The sequence below is a fragment of the Cupressus sempervirens genome, chromosome 4 (assembly GCF_028749045.1).
Source record: "Cupressus sempervirens isolate cs-2001-9-10 chromosome 4, ASM2874904v1, whole genome shotgun sequence".
NCBI classification, from domain to species: Eukaryota; Viridiplantae; Streptophyta; class Pinopsida; order Cupressales; family Cupressaceae; genus Cupressus; species Cupressus sempervirens.
Genome location: NC_143121.1, coordinates 647,388,673 through 647,416,634, shown reverse-complemented (window position 1 = coordinate 647,416,634; position 27,962 = coordinate 647,388,673). Strand labels below are relative to the sequence as shown.

Here is a 27,962-nt window from a genome sequence, read left to right as displayed (position 1 = left end):
CAACCTTGAATGTGTCAAAATATGCATTGAAAAGGCTAAAAATATGTGCAGATTTATCTACAATTATGCATTGACCCTTAGCACAATGAGACAAAATATGGGGCAGGAATTGGCTCATCCCGGTATCACAAGATTTGCCTCAATTTTTCTCACTTTAAAATGCTTGATGCAATCAAAGGTAGTCTTGAGGCACATGTTTATTTGTGAGTAGACTTCCTTAACCTATGCTAGGATCACTACAAGGATTGATGTGGGAGATTGTGCTATTGATGAGGCAAGTTTTTGGACACCCATTTTGCAAAGATCGTGCAACTAATTTTTTCATGATATAATCTATCTTATACATTTATAACTTGATAAAGAGAGTTCCAATTCATAACAATATGTTAGGTGAAGTATTTTTCTTTCTTTGTCCCTCTTGGTCCCACACTTCAATGGATTGGCATACCTAGTGGGCACCACTAGGCCCAAGAGCAAAAGTCATCTATGTCTATCACATCTTCCATTTCTTTGGGTCAGGTTTTTTGTTGTTATGCTCAGGCTTCAGCCCTTCTTGAGTCTATTGAGATTGAGATGGGTAGCCTCCATCCCTTCCAGTACTAGCTTGATGCTCCTCATCATCTCCTCCCTTGTAGATGGGAGTTTTATGTGTATTATAATAGACATATAGAGGCAGTTCAATCACACCACTTCGATGACCCCCCAGGAGGTCTGATAAGGGGGCTTTGGGGTCTCCCTGTTGGGCTCTCCTTTTACCCCTCCCCTCCCCCTCTTTCTTTCTCCTTTGCCCCTCCCCCACCCTCACTTTCTCTCTATTGTTGCTTGTTTGTTCATGTTGTTGTTGTCTTTCTTCAGGCACCATTTGGTATCCGTATTGTGGGCTGGCCTCTTGTTTCGTGATCGACATTCCCTTTGACCCTATTTGTGATCTTTTGTTGGGCATAATAAATATATCTTATCTATATCCATGTATTATTTTAATGCCTTCAATTTTCAAAACAAGTTGTTCTTCCTTTCTCCACATTTTTTATCTTTTTTTAAAATCCAATCTGCTCCCAGTTCTATCTCATTTAAATCCCAATCTTTTTCTACTGTCTTATACTTTAGTTTTGCCAATTTTTCACAAACGATTTTTCTATTGTGGATCATGTGTAATGGTTTCCACTATATTTTGCGATTTTGCAGATTTTCAAGTTGAGATCGCCCTTTGAATCATGAAAGTTGCATAGAATGATAGCTCAATATGGTTCGGATTTGAGAGGAATTTTTTAGGAACATGTATCATCGTAATCTTCATCGCCATAATTATATTTTTCCTTATTTATTTGCACTGGTTGCAAGAGCATTGATTTGGATAGTTGTGATTGCAATGAAATAGGTATGGGTGTATACCTCAGTACAATTAGGAATATAGCGAGGTTTGTTAGGAATATTAGTTCAAATCAGTGTACTAAAATATCTGCGAGCAGTCGTGATTAATCGCTAGTCGAGGTTATTATCGATTTATTCCCAGCAAAATCGACAAAAATCGCATTGACCTATCAACAATGTTTTCCCTAATTAATCATGTTTAATCAACTCAAAAAATTGCACTTAATCGCAATTAATCGAATAGAAAAATGGTGCCAAGAAAACATAAATTGTGACCCAAAAAAACATCATATTTTTCTATTTAAGCCGCATCATGCCTGACGAAGTAGTCGACAAACCTTTTCTAACATTGTTTTTGCAAAGAGTTGTTGTCTTCATTATTGTGTGCCATTGCAAAGAGGAGTTGTCTTCCATTGTAGAGAGGAGTTATCTTGACAATTTGTTGCACTTATGACCATTCTCCACCTTCTAATTCACCTTTGAGTTTTATTCATCCTTGAGTCGAAGTTGAACTTTAACCTTCATTTGATCCTAAGTTCAAGTTTAGGTTCAAGTTTTCTATTAGAAAGTTGGAAGCCTTTCATTTAACCCTTGGTTGGTGGTCTGACAACTAAGGAGTTGAACTTGAACCTTGAACCTTGAACCTTCAGGTTTCAAGTTTAAGTTCAACATCGTGATTTTTGTTAATTGATTGTGGCTTGATAATTCTCTTGTGTAAGCATTTCTTTTTTGAAAAGTCATCAACCTCGAATTATCATGAGTACCTCCCAAATCTCAAAATTCGTACATGATGGGACTGCTGGATATAGAAATATGATGATAAGAATAGTTGACGATTGCATGGCAAAGTACGAGTCATCATTAGACGAAGTGCAATAGTATGATGAGGTCATCAAAAAAATGTAACTGTGTCGATTTGATAGGGGAAATTAATTGAAAAGGCTGAGATAGTCTTGTCAAATAAATCTTTGCATGAATGTACATACTCCTGTATCTATGTGTAATCTTTCTTGAGTTCTCACTATATATATCGATCCCTTCGCTATTTGTTCTATAATTAGTTATTATGGAGATTAGAGGCGACAAAGTTGATAAGGATTTGCAAGAGTATTTTGACATAAGAAATCAGTGAGTTTCAAGTAATCCCCTCTGTGCTTTCACATTTCTGGTTTCTCTTTAGAAAATTCAGGCACTTGTGTGTTGTGGGTTAATTTCATCTTTAATTAACATGTCTCTTTTTCAACCAAAACTCCCCAAACCCGAAAAAGAGACCTGTTTGTTGAGCTCTCTTCTTGAAATTTGTGACACATCCCTAGTGAATGTAAACCTGGGAGCATTAATAGAGAGAACCAGAAATGCCCAAAGTGGAACCATTGCTGAAAAGCTAACCAATAGTGGGTTATTAGAGGCCACGACTTTTCCTCCCACTCTAGTGTGCCCTAAATTAGTAGCAAAATGTGCAAATCGCTATGACCCCAAGAATAGGTGTATAAGGAAGATAACAGGAGAAATGTTGGCAAGAATTGATAGGGTTACAGTTATAGCGGCTTTGAAGATTCCCCGTAAAGAACCCTACAGGCCTTGGACTTTTGAAGAAGCGACATGGATATACAAAGGGAAAAATGACTATAATTCCCTTCTCGCACAGAGCTAGCTTTTGAAACCGGCAAAAGGAGGGTCACGATTGCCTAAGCCTCTGACTATTGAACATTTCATAAAGGAGATTACAGATATAGTGTTCCTTTTGAATAGGGTAAAAGGAAATGACCATGCCTTTCATTGGGAAGACTGGATGTATTTCTTCATACAGAAAACTATGGGAGGTGAAAAGTTCATCGATTGGGCAAAGCTGATAGCTGAAAGATTACACAAAGAGTTGCTAGGATTAGCCAATTTTACCCTTCTCTTTATGTCATCTTACCTTGTCTATATTTTAGCTATTTCAAAGGACTGGGAAGGCCTTCCTCATGAACCATGGACTAAAGACATGAAAATCTATCAATATTATAAGCATTTAAAAGGCAAGAAACCCTCTAAGGAATTCAAAAGGGTAAATGATGTATATTTAGGGAGGTTAGTCTTTGAGCTAAAGGGGAAGGAAAATTGCAAGCTCTCTAAGGAAGCCATGCAGGTAATTGATACCTATGGTTGTCATTTCATCCAATTCCCAAAATTTACCTATATCAGAGTTGGAGCTTTTGATGGTGAACCCCTTAAGTTACCCCAATATTGCCTGGACAACATTGCACTATCAAAGGTATGTAAGCAACTGATTGTTGTTGAAAAGCTATCGAAAAGCACTAAAAAAAACATCAAGGGTCCTCTTTCCTATAGAATTGGGTCATTATAGGTGTAAAAGCCTCAACAACGCCATTGCAGCAAAAACTGAACTCCAGAACTTTTGTCTGAAATCCTATGTCTCAAGGGAAGGTTTTGACTAGGAAGGGTTTACCAGAGAAAATCTAAATATCATGCCCAAATTCAGACACATTCCTCATATGGAAGATTATTGGGCCAATCGTTCAAATGAATTTGAAGTTAGAAAGAAGTTGTGGTCAAGGATGACTCCGGAATAGGTGGAAGCCTTCCAAATCAGCCAAGACACAAATGGGATTGAAGATGATGAGAAGGAAGATGTATCAGACCCAAGGTACTTAGAGCAGAATGAATATTTCCTAATCCCTGAACTAGATTGGAGTAAAAGAAAAGAACATAATCTGCAGTCTAGCATTGTTAATCTGATTAGAAGAATAGAGCAATGGCTTATGAAAAAGAGAAACCATGAAACTATCACCTAGTCATCTAAACAACATGTGCAATCAAAGAAAAAGAAATCTTCATAAAGATTGATTACTCTCATTGACCGTGCTGTTAATGATTCTATTGTAGGTAATCGAGAACTTGAACCTGAACCAGCTTCACCTGTTATGATCCTGGTGGGCGGTCTTCAGTAGCACCTCGGGGTTTTGGTGCAATGGTTTGTACCATGTGGTATCAGAACCTCCACCCAAGTTCGAGTCTCAAAGCGAGAGGTAATGTTGGCATTGCAGTGTTCGTCCAGGGCTCATACGGCCAAGGGAGGGCCCATCGTATGGGCGCACATCCAACCCAGAGTCTAGACTACGGAGCGTGGTGGGATGTTATGATCCTGGTGAGCGGCCTTCACTAGCACCTCAGGGTTTTGGTGCAATGGTTCGTACCATCACCTCAAGTTCAAGTTCAACCTAAAACAAAGCCTATCAAAAGGATAACTCGCTCAAGCACTAAGAAGAAACAAAAGGAGAGTAATCCTAAGGACTGTGAGACACTAGTAGACTTGGATCCTCAGGAAGTGGAGCTACAAACAAAATAGGCTCCTAATTGCGACATTTCAAATATGGCCGAAAAGCAACAGGTCCCAAGTGGAGAAGGCAGCATTCCTATAAATTCCCTCACCTTGACCAGCAGCTTCGTGACACCAGAAAAGACTCCCATAGCACCCAAATGGTTGGAGACTTCTGTTACGAAGAAGGGGAGTATAGTGCCTCTATCCTTGCCGATTGATGACCTAGTAAGTAAATGCAAGACATCTAAGAGTAAAAGGCCAAAAACTAAATCCAGAAGGAGTTAGATGAGAATACAGGGTACTGGATGGCAGAGATTGCCAAACCAGTCCAGGATAAAGAAGATAGTGAAATGACAACTCAAGACTATCAGAGAACAAAGGTGGACCTTGGAAAAGTAAGTAGAGCAGCTGATGTGAAGATTTTTGAAGTATCCAACAAGAAGATTGTTGAACAGGTCTGGAAAGATGTCATGGATAAGCAAGATATGAAGGAAACAATGAAAAGCATGGCTCAGTATATTAATGTTATTCAACACCTTGAACCGGTAACAATCAATGAAATGCCTACTACCATAGATATCAAGTCCCCAATCAATCAAAGGTTTTTAGATCATCTGCAGAGAAGCAAGGCAGTCACTAAATCATCAGAGGGGTGGATTGAATTTGTCCAAGCAGAAGCAATCAAATATATTGGTTTTCTCAGTGAAGCTCAAAAAGAAACTGCCTATGTGATAAAGAAAATAGAATCAAACATCAAGTATCAGAAAAAGAAAAGAGCAATTGGGTCAAAGAAGTATCGTGGATGGAAGAAGTGCAAGAATACAGTTTACAAAAATTTATTGCAAAAAGACCAGTATCGGGACTTGATGACAAGACTCTATGTGATTAAAGATTGCATTGAATGAAGAAACGAAGCTATCACGCAAGGTGTTTCTGAGATCAATGAATTGCTCAATGGACTCGAGGTGGTAGATGATATTATTCAAGGAGATCTTAACAGGATTGACAAATAGTGCACTAACGTGGAGCAAAATTCAGCCAGATCTGGTGAAGAAATTACCAAAGACGTGCAGAAGAAGTTCCAAGAGATGAAAGAGATGAAAGCGCCAACAAGACAGGACTTTTTGAAAGTCGCTTATGTGGAGACCATGCTGATAATCAATCAGAAGCATTTGGAAATGCATGAGGCAAAGGTCAAGCAGCTTCACGAAGAAAAAGAAGTGTGGAAATAGAGGATTGCGTATCTCCGCTTGCCTCATCAATAGAGCATTTCTACTTTTACTTCTGCTTATGACATGAGTGAAGAGTACATGTATTCTCTCTATTTTTGGGATGCAATTGAGCAGGTGGTACAATTCTCAGAGCCTCACTTGAAAGTCTTGAGACTAGTGGATGGGGACAAATACCCAATGGGATATTTGTATGAGGCCATGGATAGGGCCAAGGAGATGATGAAGGCTAGGTTGGAAAATGTCAGGACGAGGTATTGGCCTTTATGGGACAACATTGATAAGAGATGGGATAGACAGATGCACTCTCCTCTTCATGTTGTAGGATAATTTCTGAATCCCTCATTGTTCTACAACACGAAGTTCACAAATATTGATGTTGATATCACACAAGGCTTGTTCATGTGCATGGAAAAAATGTTTCGAAACACACAAAAATTGAAAGACACTATGTAAGAGCTGCAAATGTATAAAAAGGGAAAGGTTTTTCTCTCATCTAAGGTCGTCAAGGAAGGTAGAACGACCTTCCAACCAGGTAGACTCTTACGTATGCACTTTTGATAGTCCATTTATTTTTCTTGAAATGATCTACAAAAGTTAAGATTTGAGGATATTCTTATATGATATCGTCTCCCCATTACCTGTTTTTCAGCTCAATAGTGAAAGTGTTTTGGTCACGAATGCAAAAATCTCAAGTGGATGGCGATACACATTTTGACCCAGCCATGCAGCTCATCCACTTGCGAGTGTAATTGGCGTGTTTTTGAAACATACATTCCAAGAAACACAACCATCAAACACAGAAATGGATGAATGGCTTGGTGTTTGTCCACCACAACCTAACTTGAAGCTTAAGAATGCTCAAGGTAGGAGTTATATTATGAAAGATCCCTGATAGATGCCCTTGTTGATCTGCTGTAGTTTTTAAATTAATAAACTATATTTTCCTGTGATTTCTTTGATGGTCTTTGAGAATAGACAGAAGTTGCAGAAGGCTTTGTTTTTGTTTTGTGTTTTTTGATAGTTTTCACAATAGTAATGAATAATGAACAATAAACATGAGAGGAGACTGAAAATAAATAAGAACATAGAGCCAAATCAGAATTGCTATAAAGTGTACCAGGCAGATTTCTGATTTATAAAGCCAAATAATAAATCCAATACAGTTCCAAGGAGCTTACATCCAACAATGATGCCAAACTGCTGCAAATGGCAGCCGTAAGACTGCAAGGAATCACGTCCCAGCTGAAAGAATCAATCTGTAACGCTGAAACCATAAATCTGCAACCTAAATCCACAATAAAGAATGGTGTACTTTATCCCTGATAGCAATGCACACTGTCTGAAGAATCCAATGTCAATAACTGCCGAGGGCTACGTCCCAGCCGGTCCAGAACCTGGGGTTTGCGTCCCAGATGAAGAATTGCTCTCTCAGAGCCAATTCACAAAAACAAGTTTTTCAATATGCAAAAGATTATAAGAAATTAGGTCTCCATCTCCTTATATCCCCTTCCAACTGTAAATCGAACCCTAAAGGGAAATTACACTTTTCCCTTTAAATAAAATATAATAAAATAACATTTTCCCAATTAAAGTCGTCCATGCTATAGGAAAAACATTACTTTATTAAAATTCCATAGCTGAAGGCACCAAAAAGTCTACAGATAGTAAAAATCATGTATAATAATTCGAGACCTTTCCAACGAGCTATAACACATAGGTGTACCTGATCAACTGAAGCCAAAATCCCCTTATTACTCCAAAATGGTTATATTATTAACCTTAGTTTAATTTATTTAATCACCAACTTAGGAAATATTTAAATATATTAAAATATTTTCCAAATGGTCCCAAGAGGCCCAAAATGACCAATCAAACATGAATCTGACCTTGTCACCTGTCTATGACTTATGCCGGACAAGATGTGTCAACTGGTAGTCCATCCCTGAAATCTAGGGATGCTCCTAAAAAGTAGGAGACAGTCACAATCAACCAAAATTGAGTCCCAATGACTCCCCTGCTGTGTGCACCTCTGAGAGAACTGTCACTGAACTGGGAGTTCCTCCTAAAAAATAGGAGATGCACTCTAAGTCTCCAAAACGTTCGCCGAGATCTCCAAATGCCTCCTAGACAACTCCTAGTCAATCCCTACAAATTAGGAATCCCTCCTAAATTGTACGAAACTGTTGTCTACTGCTCCAAACTACTTGGGAAGCTCATGCATGACTCTCAAAGTCCCTGGGTTGGTTCCCTCTACACTCTGCTGGCCTATGGGAACCAGATAATAGACCAACCCTGCTAGAAATATTGTCACTAAGGAAGGGCAGAAATTGGGGACATGACATATTATCTTGCATTCAATTGAAGATGTTTTCATTGTGTTTTTCATTTGTAGGAAAAAGACTAATTTCTGTATGGAAAAAAAATAGGAAGTAAAAGGATGACTCCCCAATTGATCTTGACGAGATAGATGCAGTGTGAGTGGATTGCTGCACCTCAAAGTGATGATGATGATGTTTTTGAACATGCTTCTGCTCATGATGATAATGTTCTTGAGCCTGCAGAAATATTGGAAGAGGAAAGTTTTCTCAAAGTGTTCTTGAAGGACATAAGTCAGGGACTTCCCAAGGAGAACCATCAGCAGGGCTTCCTGCCCCCTAACATGCCATTGCCTACTTTTGAGTTTTTGGAACTTTGTACTTTGTTTATATGTTGACTTCGTGTAAAGTCAAACTATATTTTCATTGACATTTTAACAATAATCTCCATCTATTTATCTGTTATGCTATTGTGGTATGTTTTGTACAATGAAATCAGCGATATCTATATAAAATTATAACTAATGAAAATCTATTTCCTACAATCTACTAGTTGAACTCTATATTTTATTTACTCTCAATATATCTATGAAGTGGAAATGCCCGTTAATTTTAAAAGCAAAGTTATTTTTTGCTGTTTTAATTCAACTATTTTTTCCCAGCTTTTCCAAAAATATCCAAATCTTAGGGTTTGCCAAATTTTTCCCAAAACAATTTATGTTTCTCCGGTTTAAACTCTAACATACCAATCCTAATTTTTACCATCTTAATACACTTCTCTTTTCATCATTCTGTGGTGCTGGCATCTGAATTGATCTAGGTAGAACTTTATGCAATGTAAGATGTCTATGTGTATGTGTAAAATTGGTTCAGGTACTTGTAACACTAAATACAGTGTAGTATGAATATGGAAATGGATTTGTGCGTACATAATAATGGAAAGATGGTATACTGCTTATGTGTAATATTTCATGCATATTTTCTCTGCAATTATATTTTGTTCTTGTTTGTATGGGACCTAGTATAATGATGTTCACACAAATGATCATTTGCATCAATGCAAGCAATAGATTTCTCACTAAGAGTTTTATGAACTATAAATAATGCTTCCAAGTAAAAAGGTAGAGATACACATACCTTTGTAACTAATTGTAACCTCATTTCCTGATGAACAGCTAATGCACAGACTGCATCAGTGATCTCTTCGTCTAGCCTTACTGCAAATAGTAATAACTAGATTACAAACATGGTGTTTCAATGGAATAAATTAAAGACATACCATTGACAAATATTAGATGCCCCTACCCCAAAATATCTACATTAAAAGCACCAAATATCAGTACATTAACTCTGTATATAAAATAATTGAAGGATTACTGCAAAGTAAAACATACAATCATCTGTGCACTCAAGTAAACAAAGAAGTTTCATATCAGCGTCAGTTTCTTTTATAATCTGCATCCCTTCACCACTGCAGATACCTTACAACGTTAGAAGCCATGAGGCCCAAAAGAACGAACTGTTTTTCATGAAGAACAAGAACTAGACACTACATTATTCTACTTCAATAAGCCCAAGTAACCAAAAGTATGGACAAAATAACAAAAATGATTCAAACAACATAGAGAACTGCAATTATTCATGCAAACACTAGTTATTACCGTTGTGCCAAAACACTTACTGCAGCAACAACATTGATTTGAAGCCCTTTATCGTCCTTTTCAAGACAGTGAAGAAGTCTTTCCATCTGAATGAAAGGATGAGATAGGAATTTCAAAAAGCACGTGACTTCAAAAGAGCATATTTTTAAAATTTGCTTTTCAAAATATTTCCACAAATATAAAATTAAATGAATATGCATGCAGCCCCTTGATTTATTTTATAGTTATTACATACCAGATGAGGCAACTCCACAACAACTGTATAAAGATGAATATTTGCATTCATAATTGCTGTTAGAGCTGCACAAGCATTTCTCTGCATTTAAAGTGCTGTCAGTAACTAGCTAAATTTGACCCAAGAATAGAATTTCTGCTGTGTACTGTGAAAACTTAGTTCAGTCAACTATTAAAATAACAAATGCATTTAAGAAATAAAGAACAAAAATACCAAGTCTTCATACATTTCTTTAATCTTTGTAGAGGGTTTTCATTTAAGGCCTATTCACATACAGTTTCCATATTAGATTAAAATATCTTCCTCGCTGCAACATGGGTGTAGACATACAAATCAGATGTCTAGCTTTGTTCAAGGTATCATCACAAGTATCAGTAAGAAAAGTTTTCTTTAAGGTATGATCACAAGTATTGGGACAAAATGTTTCACTCAAGGTATCATCACAAGGGTATATGCAGCAGCTTTAAGCTTGGAGAACATTATTTGCAGCCAAAACTACAAACTGGTTCTGAGAAACTAAAATAAATATGGGCTCCTAAGGTAGAAGAGAATGAAACATGAACAAACTTTATAAAAAACAGTAATTCATCCACAAAAAGAACATGGTTTAAAACAAAATGAGGCATTAGACCAATAAAGGATTATAATATGCCTCCTATGTTCCCAAGTACGCAAGACTCAGCCCCCAAACCCAGCCACAACAGGTCCAAAGTACCTCTTAAACAAGCCCAAGGCACATCTTCAGCACCTCAGGCACATCTAAGATATGATTGAGGGGTACCAAGGGCATGCCCCAAACATATCAACAGATAAAAATGCCTTGTTCAAGCTGCTGATGCATTTTGACCTACATTACCGGATTCATACCCTAGACCCTCAAACCAGGTCCACGTCCGAATCCGGATTGAATTCACGAATAGATTTGTTGATGTGTGTTTTATGACCCACCAAACAATAGAACAAAATACCAAAACATCTTATCCTCTCTTGAACAAAGTCTCGTGTATGCTAAGATTGCTAGATCATACGATGACTTCAAGGTCCCTTTAATGCCAGGTCTTGACTATGGATAAAATCGATGGTTGATGTGATTTGCTAACAATCACAAGAGGCCTTAAGTGTTTATTCAGATTCATTTTAAGCCATACTAGATGTGGGAGCTATCTTAAGGTTTTGCAATGTAGTAATTTTTGGAGTTTTCAAAAAATATGCAGGAATTAAATAGGATAGGGTTCATGAATTCTATTATAATCCTAAGGGTAGTGATGACAATAAATGGTACTTTGGTGGACAAATTCCTCAAATTTACCGAGCTCCACTTCGTCAAGTTATACTACGACTACGCGTGAATTGGTCCAATCTTCAAGGGTTATGCAAAAGATTTTCATACCACCACATACACCATCATAAATAACAATGTATATGAAAGATAGAAGTGAAATATATGCATCAAAGGGGTTCAGGCTAACTTTGCACAACGATTTAGAATCACTAAAATGTCAAAAGTATGAACCAAAGGAATCCATCAATACACCATCATATTCTCCATTGCAATCACAACATCATATTTAGTTAATCTAAATGAGGGAATTTAAGAGAACAAGAAAGCACTAAGACACATCAAGTATTCACCAAGCTTCAATGAAAACTTTATTATCTCAATAGCTCATAGCAACAATCTCACAAAAAATCCCACTTACAAATGAGAAATGAGGCATTTTATAGGTCCTTGATTACAACGAGCGTCCCGAATGATTACAATAACCAATGGCCAAGATTGTGCCACATCAGCTCTAATTAGAGTTGGGGCAAAGAAAAGGAATCTACATTAATGCAACAAGGAATCCACTACTGTAATGGGGAATAAATGCCCACTACACATGCTAGTTTAGGAAGGCAACAGGGTGTAATAAATGAGCACTAAGAACACCCGCTATGCATTAAATGCATCTATCCTTGATTCCCCTGCTTGAAGGCATGAAATCAATCCAACATTGTTTCCAACTTCTCTGTACTGATGCTTGGTGCAGATTCTTGCTTGAATTCTAGAATTGCAATTGCTCTTTTTGCTTTTCCCAAGCTTTCCTCCCAATCTGGCAGCAAGTCCTGAGTAGTGTGCATTGTATTCGAGAAGATGGAAAAGTTCTCAAAATCATCTCTTTCATAGACATTCAGTCGAAAGAATTCCTCTAACTTAACTTTCAAATTATTAGTTGTCATTTCTTCTTCCACCAATCTTTGTGATAACAAGGATGAAATTGCATTGGATATCCCCTGTTTGATGCTGTCCACAATCTTTTTCCATTGAGTGGATTCCTTGGTGAAGCTCTCAAACATTTCCTTAGCTATGATCACTGCACTATACCATCAAAGAAAATCATAGACATACCACTCGTTGATAATTTGACCATCGATCAATGCTTGTTTTGGGGTCTCCATCAAATTTTCAATGTCGGAAATCACTTCATCTTAGTAAATATGTTCATCCTCCCATGATTCCTCCATGCACTGGATCCTTGAGAGTGTAGCTAATGCCTTATTGTGCACTTGCACTAATTCTTCTGAATGTTTGAAGACTTCCTTCTGAATTCCTTCGACCCAAACCTTTACACCTTGAGCAGTCTGCTTGATCCTATCAATGTCATATACCACTTTAGTGGAAACACCTGTTGGAGGGAAGAATGATGAACCTTCCTCTCTTACTAGATAAGGCAAGCCATTGATGTACAGACATAAAACCCTAATTTCTCTTTTATGTTTCTCGTACCCTTCTTCCACCTTCTTCAATCTATCCTTCAAAGCTTGTGTAGAGTCATCAAATTCTTCTACTATTTTCTTCCGAGAGGAATGACCAAGATTTATTCTGTAACATGGTATTCATCTAGAGCAATCTGATCCTTTTCTCGTTGACCGTAGGAGTCGCAATCTGCAAGATTCTCAACCCCGATTCTCCTCTGACAACTTTAGTATATCTTGCTTTCCCTTTCTCTTATCAATTTGATTGGTCCAAAATTTCCTGTAATTCAATTGCCAAATCAGCCTCCTTTTGTTGACTCATCTGAATTCATTGCCTCAACCATTCTGGAATGGGTATACTTTGGTCCCCTCAAATCACCAATTGCTCTTTCCTTTGGACTGCTCAACTGTTGACCTCCTCTTCAGATCCTGGACTATCCACCATTACTTCAAGAACTACCGCTTCAACATCTGGAAGATGTATTGCTACTGCATGAGCCTCTTCCTCTAGTGGAACATCTCTAGCGTTCATCATTTCTCGCTCTAAGAGTGTAGCGAGACTTTCCTCTATAGCGATATCTGGATCTCTCCTTCTTTCTTGCACGGATTTTTCGTAGGCATTTATACTTGGTCTATCATCTACTGGCCTATCCAAATTTTCTTCATGCTCAAATCTCCTTATGCTTGTCTCTACCTCCTGCCTTTCAAATGTTTCTATCTCTTGAACACTGGAAGTGTGACTCGGAGAACAGGGAGCATTTCTATGTTTTTGCTTCTTATTTTGAGGCTCTTGGATGACTGCCTTGATCCGAGGATGCTTTTCTCGAGATACCTCTTTCCCTTTCTTGGTTCCTACATCCTCCAATAGAGTTCCTCTTTCTTCAACAGTACCTTCAGATATTTGTCTCGATCTTTCATTATGTGAATCCATTGGCTAGTGCACCTAATTTTTCAAGCTTACGCTCAATCCACCACTTTGTAAAATCCAAGACTGACTTTGAGAAAGCTTCCAAATCTGTAACCTCTTTCCTTTTCCAATCATATGGCTCTGCTATCATTTCTGGATTGAATCCATTTCGCATCACGTTTGGATCCTCCTCCATTTGATCAAAAACCCTAAATATGTTGCATGTTCTAATAATGTTCAACGGTAATCTTGAATGCATCTTCTTTTTAATTGCATTCTCATCTGCAACATTTGTTGAAAAGTCTTCAAGATAAACTTTGTGTTGGTACTTTGATCCTGCTACTGATGTGCTCTTGTTGTAGGGGTCAAAATTAGTCCTTTTCAGATAAAGCAAAAGACAAAAGAAGTGGAGCTCGTCTGATGATCTTTGGGCAGACTTTAGACATAGGCATACCTCAATTTTTCCTTCTCCTATGGAAATTGGGAATTGTAATCCCAACTACTTTTTCCCTTTTTGGATCTTGTCATAGGCTGTGAGTTGTTAAGTAAGCTCTAACAAGACCATCTTATCCATTGGGTACCTGGGAAGTTTGTATGGCTCCATGGAAAATACTTGAACTCAGATGTATGAAAACACAGGAAACTGAATGGACCAGGTGCCATAATCTTCGAACAACTTCATTGCGCCAACTGACAATCTCATATGTAGCGTCTTTTGTAGTATTCTCACTATGCACATGGCAAAGGTATCATTAACCCTTATGTAATCATCCTTTGAATATAAATGCAACTACGGGTAGCAATCATGAACTATGAGGTGTTGGGTTCCACTTCCAATTAGTCCTTTGCATCATAGTCCATCATAATTCATTCTCCGTGCTAGCACATAGATGACAGAAGAACTCATGTAAAATTTCCTTGTATGCTCTAGATTCATCAATTGTTCATTCAGATTGTCACTTATCAGCCCAACACAATCTATTCTGTCACCGTCCTTTGTCACCTGCTCAACAAAATACCACATCCAAGATTCAAATCTATAAGAATGAGGCATGCCAAATATGCAACTCAACATCATGATCATGTCGCTAAACTCCCTCTGTAAGTTGAGGCATACTACTTCCTTAGGAATCTTGGTATGATGTGATCTATTCTTTTTCAACCATCTTTTGTTTATTATTTGTTCACAGAAATGGACTCCAGAGGTGTAGATTCTAAGTGCCTACACCTGCGTTTTCGTGACCATCCTCGAGTGAGAAGGAATCCCGAATGCTTCAAATATGGATGCTAGAGAAAAATCTGCAAGGATATTTGGTTCAGAATCCCTGATAGTCCTATCCCTAGGACTATAGTGTTTGGTACATTCCACAATCAACTCTGGATGCTAAAAAGGCAGGAAACCAACTGCAGCAACAATTCCACTTCTCACAATTCTTGTAGCTAAGTGCATTGGATGATGGTCACTGTATCCAAACATTCTTCGATTAAACTCTTTCAAATCAAGGCCGCCGAGGCTTGTATCTCCGATTTCTGCCCACTTCGACATAATTTTGGATTCAGGATAGAATCCTCTCCTTTCATTTTTTATCAATTGTCCTCGTTTTTCTCCTATTCCCCCGAGTCTTGCCATTCCTGCTTCCTGCAAGATAGAAAATGCCCATACGTAAGAATATGTAGAAAAAGCATAAAAAGCATATATAATTTGTCCAAAAGACAAAGATTTTTGGCTTTTTGTCAAAATTTCCATATTCCCCTCTGCAAAATTCACTTTTCTAGATTTTCTCAAGAAACATACAATTTTCTACAACTCACTAAAAAGGTCCTTTTTGATAAAATTCCAAAACTCCTGTCGCAAATTCCAATAAAACTCTTCAACGATTTCAAAAAATATCCTCCAAAAATCTTCTTCCCAAACTCTTTGAAATTCACTCCTATTCTCAATTTGCTCTTCAAATTTTTGTGTGAGAAGGAATGAATGGAAGAGTTTCTTATATAAATTGTCCTTCAAAGTAAAGCTGCCTTTAAAGCTGTAGGCTAAAATTTGGTAGTTGCTTTACTTAGCCACCAAGGTTTCCATCTTTTTGTGCCACTTGTCAATTTTTCTATTTGTTTTCAAAAGTTGTCATTATTGATGTTTTTAGCTTCAGAATGAAGCTAAGTCTTCATTTATCCCATTTTTTATTTTTAGTTTTAGTTTTTTAATTAATTAAATATCAATTAAAATCAATATTTAATTAATTTCCTTGTTTTAATGCAAAAAAAAATCAAATTTCTTTCCAACTTTTCTACAATATTTCTTTTTTGGATTATTCTTTAAAATAACCAAATTAAATATCAATAAAATTAATATTTAATTTCCCATGTAAATCCAAAAGAAATCTCCTTGAAAGAAGATTGTCATTTTTTTAATTCCAACTTTTCCATCTATGAAAAATTTTCCATTCTTTTACTTTTTCAATTTCAATTGATTTCTTTTCTAATTTTTCAAATTTAGGATTTTTCCTCGTATTTCCCAAACATTTCAACTTTTCATGATTTTTCACACTTTTGGGATTTTTCGTGTGACTTTGTATTTTCATCCATGAGAATTTTTTTATTTTCCCAAATTTTATAACTTTTCCAAAATGTATCATTTGGATTCCAAATTTGCTTTTTGCCTTGTGGAATTTTTAGGACATCTTGGATTTTCATGTTTTCCAAGTTTTCACGACTTTTTTTTAATTTCAATTCTTTCAACTTTTCCGAAACTTGGGTGATTTTTGGAATATTTTCATTCGCACCCGACAAGTCGGAAACAGTTGGATATTTCACATCAATGATTTTATTATCATGAAAAATCCATGAAGTGCATTGGTATGCATGCAAGGAAAAATATAAGGTGTCTTTGAATCCATCCAAGGAGAAATAAATCCATGATGGGAGCAAATATACGCTCCACCAATCTCGGTGAGAGCAGTTTTGAGGAAGTGATGGATGTTTTCCCGGACAAAATCGCTCATAATAGGAAAAATGTGCTCCAAACAATGCAAAGAGCACAAGTTGAAGTGTGCGGAGGATGTTATCCACGACAAGTAAATTCCTCCATCACTACAAAGTTTCAAGGCAATTGTAGAAAAACACATGTTTGACCATCCAAACCATGCATTGAATTGTACTCCCTTCATGGCAGATTACACTTCACACTTGCCATAAATAAAATGCAAAAACATCGGGACTACTCACGGTGGATTCATCGTTGAGATTTGTCAAGGCTACGAACAAGGGTCCCATACATGGGCGGTGGGTGACATTTAGTCACAACATCTAGCAACTCCACGGGTGAAATGTTACAAACATTTCAAGGATAAAACTTAATTCAAACTCAGAATCTCTGGTTACTCAATCTTATGTCACCAATAAGAGAGAAAACAAGCTCAAAAGGGGAGAATAATCATATATTGGATCAAAACACATTTACTCTGCAACAACCTAAGTGTGTGCAAATATATTAATTTCGGCTCAACAAGACCACTCAAAATCTAGGATTGGTCATGACAAGTTATTGGTTCCTCTTGACTTCAAAAGCATCCTGGACATTGCCCTACAACTAGTCAGGCGTCCATAGCCCCGACGGAGTTGTTGTTGTAAAACCAACAGAGATTGCTCCACTTCCGACAAATTATTTTTCGAACACCTATGGAGGTTTCTGTGTACCCCCAAAGCCAATCTTATCATTTCATCTTTCTTTTTCCTTTATATTCCTTTTGAATTGGTATTGCATTTCTTTCTTTTCTCTTGGCTTGTAAGCAATGAAGCTTACCATGGGTTTAGGAGTTACAGTGGTGTTGAAGCAAGATTTTTAAATTTTCACAAGTCATGACTTTCCCCAAAGAGATTGATTGGACATAGAGCAATAGTTAAGAGTGTGAAATATATAGCAACCTCAGAGTTCAGGTGTCAAGACACAATGTACGATTAACCTTCCAAGTCAAGTATGTGTTCCAACCCAATGAAAATGTATGAAGGATGACCAAGATTCTAATGCTCTTCATAACAGTTATCCAAGAAATGAGATAAACAAAACTTAGTGAAATCTTTAGATGAAGTAACCCAATCACAAGGCCCCTCCATATGCAAAAAGACTCTCACAGCTACAAGCTACCTAGCAAAAGCCAAAACCAAAAAGAAAACCAGAATGAAAACTAAACCACCTGAGGAAGAGAACTTAGGGAAAACCAAAACCCAACAAACAAGTGAAAGCAACCTAAACTATGCAAAGCCAAAATCCCCACAAGGAGAGGGGAGACAAACCAAAAAAAAAAAAAGCCCCACCAAACTAAAAAGGCAAGAAAGAGACACCACAAAGGAAAACCTAAACTAACTATGTACAAGTTAGGCTTCAGAAAGGAAAACTAAAGGCAGAAATAATGCTTGAGGAATTGCCCATTAACGGGCAAGTTCCCTATTAGAGTCTAAAGCTTGAATGCATTGTCTCCATGTATTTCAAAAATTTGATAAGGACCTTTCCACGGATTGTCAAACTTGTCATGTCCACCTTTCTTTTCATGTGCCTTGTCCCAATGAAGTACCAGATCTAAAATTCGAAATTCTTTAACCTTCACCATTTTGTCGAACCATCTCTTGACAACTCCTCGATGTTTAGCAAACTTTTCCAATGCTTCATTTCTCTTTTCCTCCAAATGCAACAATTGAGTCAAACGTGTCTGAACTCTATCTTCTCCTTCCATATATTCTTGCATGAATCGTAGTGTTGGAATCCTCAATTGGATAGGAAGAATTGGATCTTGTCCATAGACCAAATGATGTGGAGATGGTCCCCAAAGAACTCCTTATTCTAATTCTATCCGCCCAAAGTGCGAATCTCAGCTGTGTATGCCAATCTCCAGGATTATTGTCTGATAACTTCTTCATTGCACTCAATATATTTTTGTTTGTTGATTCTGCCAATCCATTCCCTTGCGGATAGCAATTTGATGAAAACTTTAGTGTAATCCCATAGTCAAATGTCCAGTTTGAGAACTTCAAGGATCTAAATGTAGGTCCATTATCATATACAAATGCATGGGGACATCTAAAGCTAGTAATAATATTTTCTTCAAGAAATTTGATAATGACCTCTATTGTGCAAATTTCTAGCGATTGAGCCTCAGTCCATCTAGTGCAATAATCTGTAGCAGTCAAGATATACTAGTGGTGTCCTGAAGATGACAGATTGATGGGACCAATAATCCAATCCCCATATTGCGAATGGTTTTACTTCAATAACAGGTTGTAGCAGCATAGCGAGATTTCTTTCACATGTCGCAGCTATCTGACACTTGTGACAAATCTTCACATGTTCATAAGTGTCTTTAAACATTGTTGGCCAATAGTAATCTGCTCTTGATATTTGATGAGCCATAGCCAAACCACTTCCACGACCGGTTCCATATTTACTGTGAAAATGTTCAATGATGTGTCCAGCCTCTTCCTTTCCAACACATCTTAAATAAACCCCATCATGGTTCTTCCTATATAGCACAGATCCTTGAAGCATAAATCTTTGACTCTTCATTCTTAATGAACACTTTTGTACAGAATTCAAGTGCGATGGAGACTTCTTCTAAAACATATTATCATACCATTCATATGGGGATACTTCTAACACATATACTTGTTGTACTAACCCAGGACGAGTTGTAGACAGGGTTTGAGCTAGAGCTTGTCCTCGTACCAACTGCATTGGTTGTATCTCCATGTCATATTCTTAAATGATTGTCATCCACTTTCCTCTTCTTTCTCGCAACTCATTCTAAATTAGCAAAGTCTTCACTGCTGCATCAAGAACTATTGCATATACCTTGCTTCTTAGAAAGTAATGCCAGAATTTATTTATTGCTTTTACCAAAGCTTAAGCTTGATTTTCAACATTTGGGTATCTCAATTCTGCGTCTTTCAAGGGTGAACTCATGAATGCAATAGGATGTTCACCTTGATCAAGAGAGCAATTTTGAGGAAGTGATGGATGTCTTCCCAGACAAAATCCCTCGTAATAGGAAAACTACGCTCCGGACAATGAGGAGAGAGGAAGCTGAAGTGTGTCGCGGATGTTACCCACGACAAGTAAATAATGCAATTCAACCTACACACGAAACATACTTGGTAGATCTCTTGTTGTTTTAACCCAGACAAAAACTTTACAATTTTGGCAATAAAAACAACCACCTAAAAGATTTTGTTATGTTATTGGTGATAAGGAAAGCCATGTAATATCCATTTGGCATTACAGAAATTTTTCTACTTCTAACATCTTCCAATGCTTTGTATCCAAATCAGATCACGGCTATTTATGAGGAGACATATTTGTTGTTCCATTTTCATCCATTGAGAAGAAATTTTTAAAAAGGTTTTCATAAATGGAAAAGATTATATTATGTCCTATTTGATGAATCCGTCAATCCTGATTTCAATCAAGATATGTTTTATTACTTTGCAATTGGCCAGGCTTGGATTGAGAAGGCTTGGACAATTATACTTCAGCATATGATCCCTATATGCTCAACCCTTTTGCCTTTAAAAATATATATATATCACTTGATTCTACTCACTTGATTAATCATAGGTGATTCCACTTTAACCTGAAGGAGGTATTCTTTTTTGGCATTTCGTTCCTTAGAGGAAACTACACTTCAAGTTCCATTTGGCATCGACGATATTAGTTTTTTGAGGTCTATCTTCTCTTCTGGTTTATCAGCATTTCTTTGAACAGCCTTTCTCCTGTCATGTGTATCTTAGGCACATTTTTCATTGGCACATCCAACTCACTTTGATCTCCTATTGCATTCTCTCAATCCCAAGATAAATTTCTACATTGAGTACTTTTTACAAGTTGCAGCTAGGACAATTTTCAACATTATCGATCTCAAGGTTTGACGATTCCTCTAGGCCAATTGAGACTGTACTCCCACAAACTTCTAGATGAGAACCACCATATTTTATTTTCTAGTGTCCTATCTGATATAAAATCCATAGGATTCTGACATAGCACCCATTAGGTTGGAGGGTCTAGAAACAAACTATCCAGCCAAGCTGCTAAACAATCTCAGCGAAAGCACAACACAACACAAGATTCAACAGCAATTCTATCGATATTCCTTCAATAACAGAATACATGCAACATGTCGAGTTATAATGCCTTCCAAGGTACAGCCGATACATCAACAGATACAACAAGATCTTGCAAGATCCAAGTAGGGCACTGTCTATGCAGGGGCCAAAATGTACTTTTATTAATTAATTTAAAATTTGCGTATAACAGTTTTATGAAATTTAATTTATTTTAAAATACAAACATATTGGTTATGCAGATGTATTTTGGCCCCTCCATAGCCAAAACCTCCGAAGTAGACCCTTGCTAGCCCAGATCTGTAACACCACAGCAATCTAGTAGAAACCCCAAGAACAATCTAAACTTGTGCTCGCAACCAACCAAGCAACCTCCTTGTTTCCTAAGCCTACACTCTGATACGACCTCTGCCAATTGCTATACTTCGCAGCTCTTCCCCAAAGACCTGCTCTCTCAATCTACCCTACAATGCTACCCATACCCTCCTTTTATACAATGACCACAAGTCGGCATTTACAAAATGAACTCTCTAGAACTCATAACAAAACAGATACAACAGATCTCGCAAGATCCAACAGATACAACAAGATCTCGCAAGATCCAAGTAGGGCACTGTCTATGCAGGGGCCAAAATGTACTTTTATTAGTTAATTTAAAATTTGCGTATAACAGTTTTATGAAATTTAATTTATTTTAAAATACAAACATATTGGTTATGCAAATGTATTTTGGCCCCTCCATAGCCAAAACCTCCAAGTAGACCCTTGCTAGCCCAGATCTGTAACACCACAGCAATCTAGTAGAAACCCCAAGAACAATCTAAACTTGTGCTCGCAACCAACCAAGCAACCTCCTTGTTTCCTAAGCCTACACTCTGATACGACCTCTGCCAATTGCTATACTTCGCAGCTCTTCCCCAAAGACCTGCTCTCTCAATCTACCCTACAATGCTACCCATACCCTCCTTTTATACAATGACCACAAGTCGGCATTTACAAAATGAACTCTCTATAACTCATAACAAAACATATTATGCTTCAAGTCAGCTTACAACAATTATTAGATGCACATGGGAGAAAGGACCAAGACCATAAACAGGCCCTCACGCATCCCAACAGTCAATCCACATCATGAATAATACATCCAAATTAAATGCACAGGTCAGCCAGACAAACAACCAAGAATGCACCTGTTAGTGAACACACGAACCGAACTCGTCAACACAGCAACCGAGCATGCCCATATCCACCAAACACAAACATCAACCAAGTTAAACATCAACCGAGCACAATCTCATCCATCAAGCATGTTTGGTAAAGCAACACCTTCAATCAGTCACCAAGTCCGTCGGTGAAGCCACATCTTCCAACCGAGAACCACCACCAGATAACTGAGCACCACCAACTCCCATCACCGAGAACCAAAACCAAACTCAAACTTACAAGATTGCCAAATACCCCAAGATGAACCTGCATTGGACACACTAGGTGCGAAAAGATGTTCTCAATAGCGAGAAGAACATCTTTTGTGACTTAGCACACAAACCCCAAACATGTCCTCTGCGTGCTCAACTAATACACTCTTGCCTCAGTTCTGCTGCTACAAATCCTTTCCTACAACAAACAACTTCTTTTCATGCCTCCTCACATCTTTCCTTGGTGCACTAGAGGTTTTTTTTTCACGCTGATCTCTAACCCTCTAAGAATCCTTCAACTCAACTTGAAAACTGAAGCTCAAATTCCTCCTGTCGAGCTCTGCATCCTACAAAGAAATCAGGGAAAACTTCCTACCACCCTTCTCAATAGTAAATACATCCGTCACATAATCATGTACAGCCTTATCATACTGCCAAGGTCTTCCAAGCAATATGCGACAAGTACTCATGTCCACAATATCGCACAACACTTGATCCTTATACTGCCAAATCTAAAAATCAACAAGACGTTGCTCTGTCACCTCTAAAGCATCCTCATCTTGTAACCAACTGATCTTATAAGGAAAGGATGTCTCACCCTCTTCAAACCAAGTTTCTAAACCATTTGCTCAACAATTAGGTTATCGGTACTTCCACCATCCACAATCACATTCCAGCATTTAGCTTTAGTCTTACACCAAGTTCTAAACAAATTCCTTCTTTGACAAGGTTTCATCACCTTCTTATCAAGCAATACTTGCCAACCTAGTAAGTTTTCCTCCACCTCAGGCTCATTCTTCAAGGTTTCATTCACCACAGCAATCCTACTATCACTGACCTTCCTGCCTGCATGGGGACATTTAAACAACCTATGTCCTCCACATTTGTAACAAGTACCTTTAAATCTGTCTCTACCTGTACTTTTCCTCGGTTCAACAAGTTTCAATCCATCCTCAGCTATGGGTGTGTCTTTCATCAAGTGCTCTTGCTTCTCCTTCCCTTAGGAATTACCTTGATGTCTCCTATTCAACTTATCTTCTGCCTTCAAGGCATATTGATAAGAATCCTCAACCGAATCAATTTGCAACATGCCAATCTCATCCTAGATATTGAACCTCAAACCATTAATATACAAAGCCACCATTTCCTTCAAAAGTTCTCTATGTCCAAACCAAATAGTCAACTTATAAAACTCCTCTGTATAGTCCTTCACAGTCATCTCTTTATGCTTCAAGTTTTGTAACTTCTTGAATAACTCAAGGTCATTATCGGCAAGTATGAACTTTGCCTTCAATTTTGCCAACATCAACCTCCACCACATGATCTTCATCTCACCTTCTTCTTCTTTGTCTCATTGCAATTCTTTCCACCACAAAGCAGCATGTCCCTTTAACTTAGTCTGTGATTCTACGCTATCCTCACTCTAAGAGGCCAATATCTTCCAAATCAAAGTAGTCTTCTAGCTCACCTGAGAAATTAGAAACCTCCATTTGGTGCCTGGTACTCAACCGAGCTATAGATCTCTCCAACTGATCACCCCTATCTTCCACAAATCTGTCCAGTTGATCGGCCATGTCTTCACCACTGTTAGGATTAACCAAGGACAGAAATAACAATTAAATGCAAATATAACCAATATCAGAAAATAATAAATTGCACAAAAGAGAACACAAGACACAAAGATTTAACATGGTTCAGCTAATCCATGGGCTACGTCCACCAACAGCAAGTCCAATATTATTATTATCGAGTGATTACAATCCGCAATCCCTTACAAGCTAAATACTGCCACAAGAAGCAACAATCTCATCATACATTATGAAATCCCTAACCCTAAGCCATTTTATACAAGCTTTTTGCCGCTTACAAAATTAGGGGTGGAATAAGTCATCCAATAGAAAAATAGTAGTTGACGTCTTTTACAATCATAAAGTCATTTGAGCCTTCGTGGGTGCTGCCCCGAAAAACCCCCAACAGGAGTGTTACCCCTTGACCCCACCCTATATGGCGACAAGGAACACACGTGGGGTGCTGCACCTTGACCCCATTTGGGGCCACTGCCCCTAAACCCCCATAGTAATAATCTAGGGGGAAACCGCACCGAATAAAGTGAGAGAAATTAACCTCCAAGTCTGATTAGACTCCACATCACAACAATCTCCCACTTGGAGACTAATCAAACTACACAACAATAACCGCAAAACCTGTAGCTCCCACTAGAATATCAGACCACCCTGGACTCTGTTATTCTTTTACTTTATTCAGTCTAGAAGACCGACCTACGCTAAAGAGGAGTTCAACTTCAGTTCAACTTCTCCCTTGTTACTGCCTTGGTAAACAAGTTTGTTGGATTATCATCTTTATGTATCTTCTCCATCTTTAATGGTTCATCATCCAAAACTGACCAAATAAAATGGTGCTGCAACTATATGTGCTTTGTCTTTGAAAGTAGAGCAGAATTCTTTGCAAGATGAATCGCATTTTGGTTATCTGTAAACAAATAATTGTCCATTTGTTGGTGTCCCAACACTTCCATGAAGAATAGAAGCCATATCATCTCCTTGGCTACCTCTGTAGTGGATAAAGCATTAACCTTCTGCAACCAAGAAATCCAACTCACTATTGTCCCACCAACAGTAAATACATAACCTATAGCACTCTGCTTGGTATCAATATCCCCTGCCAAATTTGAGTCAACATAGCCCTGTAAATCAGTAGTAGAGCCCCCAAAATGTAAACATTTATTGGATGTTCCTCTCAAATACCTGGGAATCCATTTGACTGCACTCCAATGCTCAATTCCAGGATGACTAATATACCTGCTAACAACTCCCACTACATGTGCAATATCTCAATAGCATACATTAAACTTCCTACAGTTGAAGCATAAGGTACCTTGGACATCTGAACCTCCTCTTCTGGTGTCTTTGGACAGATTTCCTTAGTCAATTTTAAATGACCGAGTAAAGTTGTGCTAACAACTTTAGCATTCTCCGTAGAAAAATGTTGTAACACTCTTATATAATCAGCCTGAGATAATGTTAATTTTATGTGCTTCCTATCTCTGCAAATTTTCATACCAAGGATTTATTTTGCTGCCCCCAAATCCTTCATAGCACCTGGGGCGCTGCCCCAAAACCCCCTAGTAATAATCTAGGGGGAACCACACCGAATAAAGTAAGAAATTAACCTCTAAGTCTGATTTGGCTCCACGTCACAACATCCACTAGAACAAGCAGCTTCAAAATCTTCAAAAACTTCTTCATAACCATCCTCTGTCCCAAGGTTCCTCAACAAACTAGTTATAGCCCTCATGATCTCCACGACCATCTCATTCTTCATTGACTCCATCTCAAATCTGACCACCTCTGCTATCTTCATCTCCGTTGCATCTCAGAGATTTGTTATCGCCCTAGGGTCCAATCTTCTCGAATGTGTCTTCTTAAATCTACGAACACCCTCTGCAATAAATCCTTAACCAACTATCTTGTGACAAACCTCTGAGTTGTTTGCAAGTCAAGTCACAACTTGCTACCTTGCACAAACAACTATGCTAGGGTTTCACAAGTCTAGAAAAACCAGACCAACCTTGCTCTGCTACCACCTAACGTAGCACCCACTAGGTTGGCAGATCTAAAAACAGACTATCCAGCCAAACTACTAAACAATCTCAGCAAAAGCACAACTCAATATTCAACAGCAATTCTTTTTATTTCTTCAATAATCGAGTAGATGCAACATGCCAAGTTGTAAGGCCTTCCCAATTACGACCTATACATCAATAGATACAACTAGGTTGGAGGGTCTGAAAATAGACTATCCAGCCAAGCTAATAAACAATCTCAACAAAAGCACAACACAAATAAAGATTCAACAACAATTCAATTTTTATTCCTTCAATAAGCGAGTACATGCAACATGTCGAGTTGTAAGACCTTCCCAATTACAACCAATACATCAACAGATACAATAATAGTTCAGCAAGATCTCACAAGATCCAAGTAAAAACCCTGGCTAGCCCACATTTGTAACACCACAGCAATCTAGTAGAAACCTCAAGAAGAATCTAAACTTGTGCTTCCAATCCAGCAAGCAACCTCTTTGTTTCCTAAGCCCACACTCAGCTACTAGCTCTGCCAGCTGCTATACTTCAAGCTCTTCCCCAAAGATTTGCTCTCTTAATCTGCCCTACAATGCTACCCATACCCTCCTTTTATACATCATGGCCACAATTCGGCCTTTACAATTAGAACTCTCTCGAACTCATAACAAAATATATTAATTATTAAATGCACATAGGAGAAAGGACAAAGACCAGAAATAGACCCTCATGCATCCCAACGGTTAATCCATGTCACGAGCAATACATCCAAATCAAATGCACAAGTAAACCAGTCAAAACAACCAAGAATGCACTCGTTGATGAACAAACCAACCGAGCTCATCAGCACGCAACCAAACATCCCCATATCCACTAAGCACAAACGACCGAGATAGACATCAACCAAGCACGAGCTCATCCAGCAAGCCTGCTCAGTAAAGCAACATCTTTTATCAGTCACTAAGTCTATCAACGAAGCTACATCTTCCAACTGAGAACCACCACCAAATGACCAAGCAGCACCAACTCCCATCACCAAGAGCCAAAACCAAACTCAAACATACAGGATTGCCAACTACCCCGAGATGCTCTTGCATCAGATTCAGCATTAAGCACCCTTTGGATACTATTGATTCATGTACAAAAAGTGGCACATCTTTGAGACACTACTCATTCTTGTTGTCTATCGATACTAGGGTTCCTAACACTTCAACTCTAGTTCTAAAGATCGCAGTTCTATCTCATCTCGATGTCAAGGACCAGCTAGCACTCCTCTCTTACTGTGCAAATCTCAAGAGAAAGCTTGCTTCACTAGTTTCTTCTCTTCCACAAGCAACTCTTTTGCCTTCAATGTTAGTTAAAGCTTAAAAGGTAATCAGATCCCTCTTAGGCTTATCCTACGTAGACACCTTATCCCAAATCCTCCTTTGCAACCATTGTCAATTTTCACGTTGTACTCCTATTCTGATCAATGGTGATAATATTGGCTCCTCCAATGCACCCCAAACTGCAACTACTTGATGAATTCGCTTCGTATCTTGATTGCTAGCATTGAGTTCCATCTACTTAAATGACTTGCAGGGGTGTTCCTCTTACAAATATATATTGAGTATTGTTTCAAGGTTAATAGTTTATGTTTACCATTGCTTGTCTTGTTTTTCTTTTTGATATTTTTTATGTCTGGCTCAAGTGCAGGGCCCTTTATTCCCTGCTGCTACACAACTGTAACAATTCTACAATCTTACATTGGTCTATCTCTTCTTGGCATCAACAACCATTTCTCATTTTTCTCTTACAAGAAAGATCTCGAGGAAGTTTCTAAGGAGAATCAACTAACTCCTAATTTTGGTCCAACTTAGCCTCATTAACCTTGCACTCTCCCAATGGGAATTCTTAAATCTTGTGTTGCTACTCGTTACAATGATTGATGACAAGCATTGCCTCCTCCAACACATGTTAAGAGTACAAACACCTAATGCTTTTTGTTTCTTGCCTCGGTTGGGAGTGTTGCTTTCCATGTACTCATACCACTTTGAGGGATGTTTCTTTCATGCATCTAC

The 27,962-nt window shown here is 38.0% G+C and overlaps 1 protein-coding gene across 1 annotated transcript in view; it reads right to left on the bottom strand.

The window, feature by feature from the left end:
* The window catches only part of LOC149562894 (uncharacterized), a 107,628-nt gene that overhangs the window by 11,692 nt on the left and 67,974 nt on the right, over window positions 1-27,962 (bottom strand). The window contains exons 5-8 of the mRNA XM_089826344.1: window positions 10,140-10,220; window positions 9,905-9,990; window positions 9,638-9,714; window positions 9,381-9,460 (exon numbers count right to left, since the gene is read on the bottom strand). Coding sequence (XP_089682470.1) covers window positions 9,381-9,460; window positions 9,638-9,714; window positions 9,905-9,990; window positions 10,140-10,220 — 324 coding nt within the window. The remainder of the gene's footprint in view (window positions 1-9,380; window positions 9,461-9,637; window positions 9,715-9,904; window positions 9,991-10,139; window positions 10,221-27,962) is intronic.